Source organism: Brassica rapa, chromosome A09, assembly GCF_000309985.2.
Source record: "Brassica rapa cultivar Chiifu-401-42 chromosome A09, CAAS_Brap_v3.01, whole genome shotgun sequence".
NCBI classification, from domain to species: Eukaryota; Viridiplantae; Streptophyta; class Magnoliopsida; order Brassicales; family Brassicaceae; genus Brassica; species Brassica rapa.
Genome location: NC_024803.2, coordinates 14,916,681 through 14,929,307, shown reverse-complemented (window position 1 = coordinate 14,929,307; position 12,627 = coordinate 14,916,681). Strand labels below are relative to the sequence as shown.

At 28.9% G+C, this 12,627-nt stretch overlaps 1 protein-coding gene across 1 annotated transcript; it reads left to right on the top strand.

Annotated features, from left to right (window-relative positions):
- The first annotated feature begins 2,735 nt into the window (after nucleotides 1-2,735).
- LOC103839553 lies at nucleotides 2,736-5,631 on the top strand. The gene is made up of 2 exons (XM_009116055.3): nucleotides 2,736-4,659; nucleotides 4,732-5,631. The coding sequence occupies exons 1-2, from the start codon at nucleotides 4,632-4,634 to the stop codon at nucleotides 5,400-5,402; spliced, it is 699 nt and encodes a 232-aa protein (XP_009114303.1). The 5' UTR covers nucleotides 2,736-4,631; the 3' UTR covers nucleotides 5,403-5,631.
- Nucleotides 5,632-12,627: the final 6,996 nt, after the last annotated feature.

Sequence of the window (12,627 nt, the reverse complement as noted above, 5' to 3'; positions counted from 1 at the left end):
ATTTAAAATCATTTTTTTGTGGTAATAAAACGTTTTATGTATTTTATATATAAAATATAAATTTTTATATTTTTTAACATTTTTAATATTATTAAAACTATTTTTTGTAATTATTAAACATTTTAAATATTTTTAAAACTATTTTTTTAATTTTTAAACTATTTTTTATTTATAAAAACTTTTTTTGTTAATTATTAAACTATTTATATTTTTGTGATTAAAAATTATTTTTAATTAAAACTTTTTTTTTTTTAATTTACAAATCTAATGATGATCAGATCCGGCCTCGCCAGCGTCGTAGCCGGGGTGGTATGGGGAGCCAGTCTCGGGGTTCGTCCAGCCATGTTCAGGATTCCGTTTCGCCCCACAGCTCCTACCATACATCTCCTTCTCCATTACCCGCTCCTGCTGCTCCCGCTCCCGCTGCTATACCCGCTCCTGCTCCTACGGGTCCTCCGGGAGTGATGAGTGTTGCGGAGTTGGTTCGACAGCCCGGTCGTGACCATCTTCCCTATCTCACTGAGTATCCACATGGACATGGTCAAACATGGTAATTAAACTTTTATTTTTTTTCCTTAAAATTTGATTGATTATTAATAATTTGTTCTTTTTATTAGGTTCAACCGATCCGGGAACAGGATCAGCGCATGGATCAACCGTATGATGTACTCTGCCCTCGACAAGGGACATCCGACTTTCACTCACTTCCCCGTCGAGAAGCAGCATCTGTGGTTTCGTCAGTTTGCGGTAAGTATTCAAAATTTTTACTTATATTTTTTATTTATTAAAACTATTTTTTGTGATTATTAAACTATTTTCTATATTTATTAAACATTTTAAATATTTTAAAAACTGTTTTTTTAATTATTAAACTTTTTTTTATTTATTAAAACTTTTTTTTTTGTAATTATTAAACTATTTTCTATATTTATTAAACTATTTTTTATTTATTAAAACTTTTTTTGTAATTATTAAACTATTTATATTTTTGTGCTTAAAAACTATTTTTAAACTATTTCAGCAAGAATTCAACTGGAATTCCGATGATACGCTCTCTATCTATAACCATTTTGTCCATAAAGTTATGGACAACTATGGGAAGCAGATGTACGAGTGGAAGAAGAAGTGGGAAGTAAACAAGGTAGTTTTTAATTTATTAACAATTTTTAATTTATTAAACTATTTTTTAAATTATTAAACTTTTTTTTTTTTAATTAAAAGGTCCCAAAGTCGATGAACGACACGGTATGGAAGGAGTTGTGTGAGCATTGGGATAAGGAAGAGACGAAAGAAACTTCTTCTACCAACTCCAACAACCGCAGGAGCGACCGTAAAGGGAAGGGCATCTACAAGCATAACTTGGGTGCCCAATCTATTGCCACTCTCGCGGATCGCATGGTAAGTTCAACCGCTTTTTCTTTAATTATTTAAGTTTCAGAATTTTATTTTTTATGCATTTTTTCAAATTTCTAATGTTTGTTTAATTTATTTTTTTTTCAAGGCGGAAGAAAATGAGGGCGAGCCGGTTGATGATCTCGCCCTAATGAAAATGGCGTATACCAACAAGAAGACCGGTCAGATTGATGATGGTCTTGTGAGGGACGTGGTCGACCTGGTCCAAACTCAGTGTACGACGAAGTGTCTCAGCTTCAAACCGATGATGACGATTCGACGGCTTCGACCAACTTGTCCCGGGTTCGAATCAACGAAATCGTTGAATCGGTAAGTTTTTTTTTTTAAAGTTCAATTTATTTATTTCTTGATTTTTATTTTATCATCAATTTATATTATCTAAATTTGGTTTTTTTATATTTCAGTCGGTTCCAAAGAAGAAGGGACGTATGGTCGGTTTGGGTCGTCGCTCCCGGTCGGCTGCTCCTTCTTCTGCACCACCGCCATATGTTGATCCGGAAGTTCTTACGGCTCAGCTGAAGGACAAGGATGATCGGATATCTGCGTTGGAGACCCAGATGGCAGCTCAACAGGCGGGCTATGAGACCCAGAAGAGGCTCAACGAGCAGATGATGGAGATGATGAAGAGGATGTACCCGAACGAGGTGTTCCCGAACATCCAAGACCCGTAGTTTTTTTTTTTTTACCAAAAACTCTGAATGTTTTATTTAACTTTGAATATTATCTACTATGTTTTATTTAATGTTTTATTTAATTTTAATTTTAATTTTAAATTTTAAAATTTAAATTTAAAAATTTTAAATTTTTTTTAAAAAAATAAATTTTTTCGAAATTCCGAAGGAATGGAGTTCCTCGGAAAATTCCGAGGGAATGGAGTTCCTCGGAAAATTCCGAGGAACTTTCTTCCCTCGGAAAATTCCGAGGAACATATTTCCCTCGGAATTTTCCGATAAACATTCCGAGGAATATTTTGTCGAAACTTCCGAGGATTGGACCATCGAAATTCCATCGGTATATTCCGAGGAACCTTCCGACGAACATATGTTTCTCGGAGTTTCCTCGGAATTTGGTTTCCTCGGAATTCCGTCGGAAATTTCCGACGGAATTCCGAGGAAGTATGAATTTCCGAGGAGATATTTCCGAGGACTTTTTTCGTTGGTATGTCGTCGGAATAGCGTTATTCCGACGACATACCGACGATTTTTTCCTTCAGTATCCCGATGTTTTCTTGTAGTGCCATGTGAAGTTTTATCAAAAAGAAATTTGCTATGTGTTTTGTAAAAGATATCTAAAAATATACTACAAAATAAACTTATTGACCATGTAAATATGTTTTATTGACCATGTAAACTTATTGACCATGTAAATATGTTTTATTGACCATGTAAATATGTTTTATTGACCATGTAAACTTATTGACCATGTAAAGAAATTTGCTATGTGTTTTGCTGGCTCCGCCCACTGGCTCTTATTAAATATCACATCAAATTATATGGAAGATTTAGAGTTTAGTTTCAAGGGTTCAAGGTTTAGTACTTAGATGAGGTCACATTCGATTATGCCGTAGTAACTCCATATATGGAGGTTGTGTTTCTTTTTTTTTCCACTACAGATTCTGTGGTCAACCAGGAAGATGGCGGTAACAAGAGGAGATACTGCAGTCTCCTCACTATATAACTTTGTAAAAAAGGATTAAACAAACCTTATGGTAATCCTGAGAACTTGAATTGTAAAATGGCTAACGAATATTCATTGTTCTGACCATTATATAGATGATTATGATTTTAAGCACATAACTTTTGTAAATGTATATTTCGTTGCAAATTATTTAGCTGAATTTAATGTTGACGTATCATGCATGTTGTATAATTTGTGTAACTGGCAATTACAACCTCAAATGTAAAGGCTAGCGAAAATGCCATTCATGGTAAATGATGTGTTTAATATGACATGTTGCTGGTGACGAAGTCCAATACTAGGAGACTATCTGCGTGTAGATATTTCATAAATAAATATAAAGTAAAATGCAATAACCGTGTATGCTCAAAAGTCCTCCACAAGGCTACAACCACAAAAAGCATACATTTTTGACTTTTGTTCAGACTAAAGGAGGGAAAAAGGAGGGGGTGGGGGCTCTTTTATCCGCTATTTCATATTTTCATCACTATTCCACATAACGAAGGCATCTTTATCCCTAAACCCCTACTAGAGTTCTTATTTTCCTTTTTTTATTTTTTATTTTTTTATCTAATTCAAAAAAAGAAATTTGAAAATAGACCAATCGCAGACCACCACGTATCAGTGAGACCCGCAAACATTTGAAAAACCAAGCAATCACCGTCTCTTATTTTGAAACTTTTGGAAACGTTTTTAAGTATTTGTGGGTCCTCTCCCACTTAAGAAACGCTAAAAGAAGAGCGATAAAGATGGCCTTAAAATCGAAAATCGTTTAGACTGGGAAATTTTTGTGATAAAACTCAACCCTAAGAGTTTGTTATAAGTTGAACATCTAAATTACTTACTTTAAGTAATAAAAGGAATGCGTTGCAACATTAGTGTAGATGAGCACTACCAACTATAGACGTTAAAAATCATGAGCGCAATGAGGAATAAACCAACAAAATGGTCCCATAATAGTAAGGTGTGTGAATCCAAGAAAAATCATGAAACGGTCGATTGCGTTGAAGAATATTATAATTGATATATCGATTAGTGTTGGAAGACGGCTATAGTTAAGTCTTGTTGCAAGGAAAAAGGCTTATACGTCCAAAATGCTGCAACCTAATTTTAATGACTTGTTGGCATATAAAACAACATACATAATCGCATATATTATTTTGTAGCAAATTATAATGCGAGAACGAATCAGATTTTCACTCAGCACTTCATGTATATATATGTGTATGTGTATGTTTGTTTATTCGATTTTTGTTTCATTTATTTATGAAAGATAACTTTGAAAAGCACGTCTCAACAAAACTTAAACGTATATTTTTCGTTGACGAAGACTTAACGGAAATAATGTCGTAAGATAAGATTTATGTAGTTTCTTCTTCTTCTCTTCTTTTTTTTGTTTGGTTGACGTAGATAATATGTGCTTAGCAAAGAAGGACACCACTACACGAGTCTTCATATAATACGAATCCTCCCTCTTAGACCATCAAAGAGCTGTTACCAAGAGACGAAGAGCTCACTTGAAACCATTTGCAGAGCATAAGATGTCCACCAGGGCCGTCAGGAATGGAGGTAAGAAGAGAAGAGAGACGTCTACAAATTTATTTTATATTTGATAGTTGATCCTTTGTACTATTTCTCTAGGTCGTGAGGAGCGTCGCATAACGGTGCGTCCGTCTTCGGGATCAATCACTGCGGATAGGCGTCGTTCCTCGCGTGGGACAACTGCAATTCATGAGGTAACCGCAAGTTTTGAAGAGCTTCGGATGACGGAAAGACGTTCTTCGTCAACAGCGACGACTGCACGTCGTCAAGATTTTCAAACGACGGCACATCGTTCCTCCTCGCGTGTGGTCAGTACTGCAGTTCGTGAGGATTTTCAGACGACAACACGTCTTTCCTCCGGAGCGATCACTTCACGAGAGTTTCGGACGTCGTCGGAGCACCGTTCCTCAAGAAGGATCTCTTCAACTCGCGAAGAGGTCCGGACGGGGGAGCATCGTTCCTCGGGAACGATCACTACAAGTCGTCAGCAGGTTCGGACCTCGGAGAATCGTTCTTCGGGAAAGATCACTACAAGTAGGCAAGAGGTTCGGACTGTGGGGCATCGTTCTTCTTCGCGAACAATCACTACAAGTAGTCATCAGGAGGTTCGGACCTCGGAGCGTCGTGCTTCGGGAACGATCAATCGTGAGGAAGTTCGGACGAGGACGACAGAGCGTCGTTCATCAGGAACCATCCCTGCTGGACATCAGGAGGTTAAACGCCGTTCCTCCAGAACGATCACAGCCGATCCCCACCGCCGCTCCTCTTGAGGAGACAGGTTCCTTCAAAATGCAGCGTACAAGAGTCTTCTTTTTCTATGTGTGGTCGAAACGTATTTTGCTTCAGTTATGTTTTTCTTCCTTCTATAACTTTGCTTTTGTTCTTCAGCCTTTCTTTCTTTTCGTCTAAATAAGAGTCCCAAGCAAGTGTAATCTTAGGTTGTGTTTTCATTTACTTTTGCCTTCTAATAAAACTACTAAACATAAATCAAAGAGTTAACTATTGTACTTAATAACGCTAACCGACTACAGTCCATACGAACAAATGGCTTGTTGGACAAACTTAATTGACAAGCCATTTGACAGTTCTACATTCTAGTATTTTACACTGTTTTTTGTTCTGATCATGTATGACAATCTTATGTTGCCTTTGATCATCTTGATTGGCGTAGTGATTTGTTTGTCTACGAGTGGTTGTAGCCTCTTTTTGATGTGAATAGGGTTTTAAAGGTCCTTTGAAGGGCTTGCACAGAAATGTGTAGAATTTTTGGTTTTGATTTGAGCATGAAATGTGTAGAATTTTTGGTATAGAGCCGTAAATTTTGGAGTGCTGAATATAGTGGGCTATTATCCCATTATCTTATTGGGCCAGATTTTGTATCAATCTATAAATGTCACTTTTGTTAATCCTAAATACCATTCTTTTTTTTTGTGCAACATCCTAAATACCATTCAATTGACCAAAAGAAACATATGACTAATTATTGGGTTGAACGTCTAGGTTATTTCAAATTCGAGATCTTTCATAAAAGAAAACAAGTTATATTTTCATAAAAGAAAACAAGCTATGTTACGTTTTTAAAATAAAAGGTAAAAAGAAATAAACAAAAAAAAGTAGTAATTATAAAAATATTTTTTAACCAACAAAAACACAAAACCTTAAATCCTAATTTTTAAACCCTAAATCATAAACTCTAAACCTTTAGGTAAACCCTAAAACCTTGGATAAATCATAAACTCTAAATCAAAAACATTAACACTAAAACACTCAAGGGTTTAGGGTTTTAATATTTAATGTTTTTGATTTAGAGTTTATGATTTATCAAAGGATTTAGGGTTTATCTAAGGGTTTAGGGTTTAATATTTAGGGTTTATGAATTAGGATTTAGAGTTTAGTGTTTTGCTGACGACGCTAAAAATATTTTGTTTTTATTCTTTTTTCTGTAAATACTATTTTTTTTTTTTTTACCTTTTTATTTTGAGAATACTATGTTTTATTTTTTTTAATAGATATCGAATTTGAAATAATAAAATTGTATTGGTTGGTGAATCCAAAAAACAACTCATAACGTATACTATTCGATACGATAGCACGTTGACAGCACAAAGTCATTGATTGCCCAGTGCCCATCAAACCTATAAAGCAATCACATTTATAAAGCCAAGGATTGTCACGATCGAAAATGTAAAGTTCTAACGTATTGGGACAAAATTTGGTAAATTGCCAATGTCTCTAATTCATATTGCATCTAATCTTTAGTAACGTTACTACCCAATTTTCTGCAAATATTGACCATAATTATTTATTTCAGCCAAAAATCTTCATCTTATAGGAGGTGAAACGTGGAGTGGACATCAATCGTTTTATATAAACGACAAACGCATCGCTATTATAAATAACTAAATACACAACTCACAAGATGTGTGCAGACAAGAGAGGTATGGATTGGTGTGTTGGACTATTGTGAGGAGGAATGATTAATATTCTGCTGTTGTGGTTAACCATCTGTATTATTGACCTATTTTCTAGTTAATCAATAAATTATTTATTGTATATAGACCAGCATGACTCAATCCAATAAGGACAATTATTGACTATTCTCTACACGCTTTTAGTAGCTTCTTTAGAGTTTATAGCTTCAGACGAGACTTCGGTTGAATGGACTTACTAGTCAAACGTCTTCACCATTAATCCATTATCAAGCTTGAATCATATATCGATTAAATAATTTATCCATTTAGAGTTAAATGCATGCATTCGTTGTTTCATCATATACGGTCTATGCATGGAAAAGTACTTCATATAAGTTACAAAAAAAAGTATCAACTTCATAAAGTTCATAAAGAAAACTTCCTAACTTGATGATATATAGATAATCTATACTAATAAAAGGGAGCTTTTGAGGCTCCATAGAGCGTCCACATGAGCAAAAAAAAACAATATATCTTAAAATATAAAATATAGATATTACGCAAATAGAAAGTATAAGAAAAGGAAATAAACAATTTAAAAAAATGGAAAAAAGTACATTATTATTTAAACATCTATCTTAAAATGTAAATCTATCTTAAAATATAAAATTATTAGTAAATAGAAAGTATAAGAAATAGAAATACACAATATAAAGAAAAATAAATAATAAGTCAATATATAATATAAGTTAATACCAAATTTAAATAATAGAAAATTACATTAAGATTTAAAAATATATCTTAAAACTTAAAATATAGATATTACGAAAATAGAAAGTATAACAAATGGAAATATACAATTTAAAAAAATAGAAAACGTACATTAAGATTTAAACATCTATCTTAAAATGTAAAATAGAGATATTAAGTAAATAAAAATACAAGAAATGGAAATACATATACAGGAAAATAAATAATAAGTAAATAATGTAAATATATAATATATGAATTATATATAAAATAATAAGTAAGTACACAATTGTTTTAAAAAATGGAAAAAGTTTATTAAGCATTAAACATCTATCTTAAAATGTAAAATATATAATATAAGTAAATACACAATTTAAAAAATGGAAAAAGTACATTAAGATTTAAATATCTATTTTAAAATATAAAATATAGATATTACGTAAATAAAAAAATGTAAGAAATGGAAATAAACATTTTAAAAAATGGAAAAAGTACATTAAAATTTAAACATCTATCTTAAAATGTACATCTATCTTAAAATGGTAGTAAATTATATAAAAATGGAAATACCACATTAAACAAAAAAAAATGTATAGTTTTACATCAAAAAAGTCCCTATAAAACTCTTTATTTTATCAACATCAACCTCACACTTTCAAAGAAAACTTCAAAGCACTCGAGCAAAAAAATGGTTCCACCATCAACTCTTGCCGTCCGAAAAACCTTTAATAACCTTGAAGGAGATTTTTTATAACAACGAACTTTTTGTTAGGTGGATTCATTGTTGGGAAACCCTCAACTTCCAAAACTCAAACTTATTCATGGGAATTGAATTGGTTTTCATAGACTCAAAGGTATTCTTACAAATTTAAATTAATCTAATCCATAATTTTATTGTTAATATTCATACTAACTCTTTCATGATCAAACCATTACAGTTAATAACCATTCAAGCGTTTATCCTGAAACACTTCATTCCTCGCCGAATCAAGTATTGGTTCATGTTGGTTTAGAATTATTTTTGGTTTATTAACCGGTTTAGGATGGTCCTATTGTAAATATAATGTAAGTTGGTTTAGCAAATATTATGCTTAAAATAACTTAAATTAAATAATAGTAATATTATGCTTAAAATATAATTTTAGAGAGTTTTCAAATATAGTTTACTGAACATTATAGGTGATGAATTTAATTTATTAAATTCGTTTATTACTTAAAACTTAGTTTTTTTTAAAAACATACTGAGTTATAAATATCAATGTTGGATTGGTGAGTATAACATGAAGAAAAAAATATAAATATTTGATTTTCAAGATAAGAAATTCAGCTTTTATTCAATTACTCAATATATAATATCTTAAATTATTTTTTAAAAAATATACATAATTTATATATATATTAATCTTCCAAACTTAAACTATTATATTATATATGAATAAAGTTTTTAAATAAAAATAATTTCTGATTAAAAAAAAAAACAAATTGTTATTTTCAAATAATGAATGTAATTTACATTATACTATCATTTAACAAGTATTATATACGTTTTGATATATCATTATTTTCTATTTCCAGAAAACAATTAATTGTTAAACATCAATATCATCTAGGTTAAGTATACGAACAACACGAATTCAAATATCACAAAAAATATTTACATAAACATTATAATACAATAATTTAATCAAAAAATACAATTCAAAAAACAATATTCAAAAGAATAGTTATATACTTAATATTTGAAAATCAAAGATATTTTTGCTAAAATTATACTTACCTGGCCTAGGAGATCGGCCATCTTTTTACGGATCGATCGATTGTTGAGCATGTGATCGATCAGAAAATACTCTGTAGTTTAATTAAATATCAAAAAAATTTATTTCAACACTCAACATATAGTTTTGCTAAATATGATAACTAGATAGCCAACAAAATTACAAAAAATATTTAAATAGTAAAAAATATGTTAATTTAACGTGTTAAAATTTAAAAATAAATTTTAATTATGACATGCATCTTAAAATTTATATAAATATATATCATAACCTAAATATAAATAATTTATCAACTTAAATTAGAAAAAAAATAAAAATCCCGGGCGTAGCCCGGGTTAATCCCTAGTCTATACTAATAAAAAAACATTTTGAAGCTCCGTAGAGCGTCCATATCAGCGAAAAATACATATTCCGATAGATGACACGTGGCATTGTTACTAAAAACAGAATAAAATAATAAGTAAATATACAATATAAGGAAAAATAAATAATAAGTAAAAATACAAAATAAAAAAATAGAAATATTATATTAAACAATAATATGTAAATATACAATAAGAAAAAATTAATAATAAGTAAATATACAATATAAGAAACATAAATATTACGTTAAAAATCTATCATAATATTATCATTTGGTATAAAAGCAAGAAAATTAGAATAAGTAAATATATAATTACACAATATAAAAAATAGAAATATTATATAAAATATTTATCGTAATATTAGAATAAGTAAATATAAAATTCAATAAATAATAAGTAAATTTAGTATATAAAAAATAAAAATATTACATTAAATATATATCGTAATATTATCATTGATATAAAAGCAAAAAATTTATCAAAAATTTTTATTACTGTATATAAAAGGGATACCCTTTGAAAAATGTAAGAACTATGTCAAAAACTATAACACACATGGATTTGGGATATCTTTCTTGAGTTACACTGTAATATTTTTTGTACAGAAAAGGAGATATATTATAAATATTAACTGACCAAAAATATAAAATAAAGATAGAAAACTTATGCAGTGAAAAAAAATTGTTTTCAAGCTTTGTTGCAACTACTGAATATCCAGCCAAAGTTTATGCAGAATCTCACTACGGGATTATGATAAATGTTTGGATCAGCAATGTCCTTCCAATCTCACTTTTCAAATTTTTAATCTATTAGTATCGTATGTTTTGACACAAATTCTTTTAGTCAGTTATATTACAAGTTTCATAAAAAAAAATCAAATATGGTATAATAAAACAAACATAATATGAGTGTAGTATACAAAAAGGTCATTTAAGCAAATTACATGATGAATCCTCTTAGATATTTAATATGGTTCACAAATAAAGTTTCAGATTTTATGAAATTAAAAAAAATTAAAATGATCTCAAATGAGTTAAGGAGTTATATAAAATAAAGATATTTAGAGAAGAATATTTATAATATAGATAAAATAAAGATATAAAGAGGTATGTCTATATGTTAGTCAATATTTTTAATATTATATATAAATAACACCTAAAACAAATTAGTTTAAGAGATAGCATAAAAGAATGTAAACAAATTATGAATATGTTTATTTAGAAACTAAATATGTTTATTTAGAAACTAAGAACAATAAAATTTTAAAACTTCTAATATTTAGACAAGTAATCACGAGATACAATTATATATATATATATATATATATATATATCTGTTTTGAATTTTCTATCATAATTATTATATCTTGTTTAATTTTCTTACTTTAGTAATGCATTATTCTTATTCAGCCTCTACCATAAATACAATTAATAAATTATTTGGAAATGTTGACTAAACTTTTATGAGTTTATTTAAATTTTTATCAAACATTATAAAACTACTAATAAATGACTCTTAGCAGTTTGACTAAATTTTGGAGAATTAATTGAAAAGATTTATAAAGTTGACAAGCTATCCCAACTAACTTCAAACGACTCAAGAGTCCACAAAATTCTTAAACAATTGACATCAACACAATAGTAACACAAGTAGTCTCTCTAGCTTTGACACATCAACTTTTAATTTTGGACGTTGTATTCTGAACAACAACAAAATTTTGAATTATACATTTGTGTGAACACATATTTTCTTAGAAAAAACTAGAACACTATACATTTTTCATATAGATATTTGATATAGTTTTCTATTTCTTATATTGTATATTTACCTATTATTTAATTTTTATTATATTGTAGGGAAATATAAATTTATCATATTATTTTTTAAATTAAATATTTAATATAATATTTCATATAAATTACATTTTGTATGATAAATTTTATACAAATTCTATATGAAACTGTTCAATTTGGTATTAGAAATTAATGTTTTTCAAGTCAAAACAAATTTTAAAATTGTCTTATACAAATCTTAAGAATAACAAAATGTATTTAAATCATAACTAGGCTTAGTTAGTTTTTACTCATTTTACTTATAATTTTATATATGATTTCCAGTAATAACAAATAGCAAATTGTGTATTTAAATTATATTAAATTTTTTTGACACAAGACAATGAATACAAACAAAAATATTTTTATACCAATTTAATAGAGTAAAATCGATTGTAATTTATATACACGATTTATATTCATACATAAGTATAAAATTTTATAATTTAACTAAAATTATACGAATAATAATTATATAAAAGAAAGAAATTTATAATAAATAAATATAAAAAATAAGAAAAGATAAACATTAAGTAAATCTACAATATAAAAAAATAGAAAAACTAAATTAAACAAATATCTGAAAAATGTATAGTTAAATAAATAATAAGTAAATATACAATATAAAAATATTACATTAAACATATATTATAATACTAGAATAAGTAATATAAAATATAAGAAAATAAATAATAAGTAAATATATAATATAAAAAATAGAAATATTACATTACACATCTATCGTAATATTAATTTTAGATATGTATTTTTGTGTGTTCTATAAAGATAGATTTATCTAATCTTCCACTCATTTTCACTGTTTTCAAGTCATTTGAACGTTTTTGGATATGCAGGTTTTTCA

Excerpts from the sequence above, each read along its gene's own strand:
- LOC103839553 (XM_009116055.3), top strand. The coding sequence starts at position 4,632 with ATGTCCACCAGGGCCGTCAGGAATGGAG. Across the intron at positions 4,660-4,731 it reads CAGGGCCGTCAGGAATGGAG|GTCGTGAGGAGCGTCGCATA; the intron begins GTAAGAAGAGAA and ends CTATTTCTCTAG.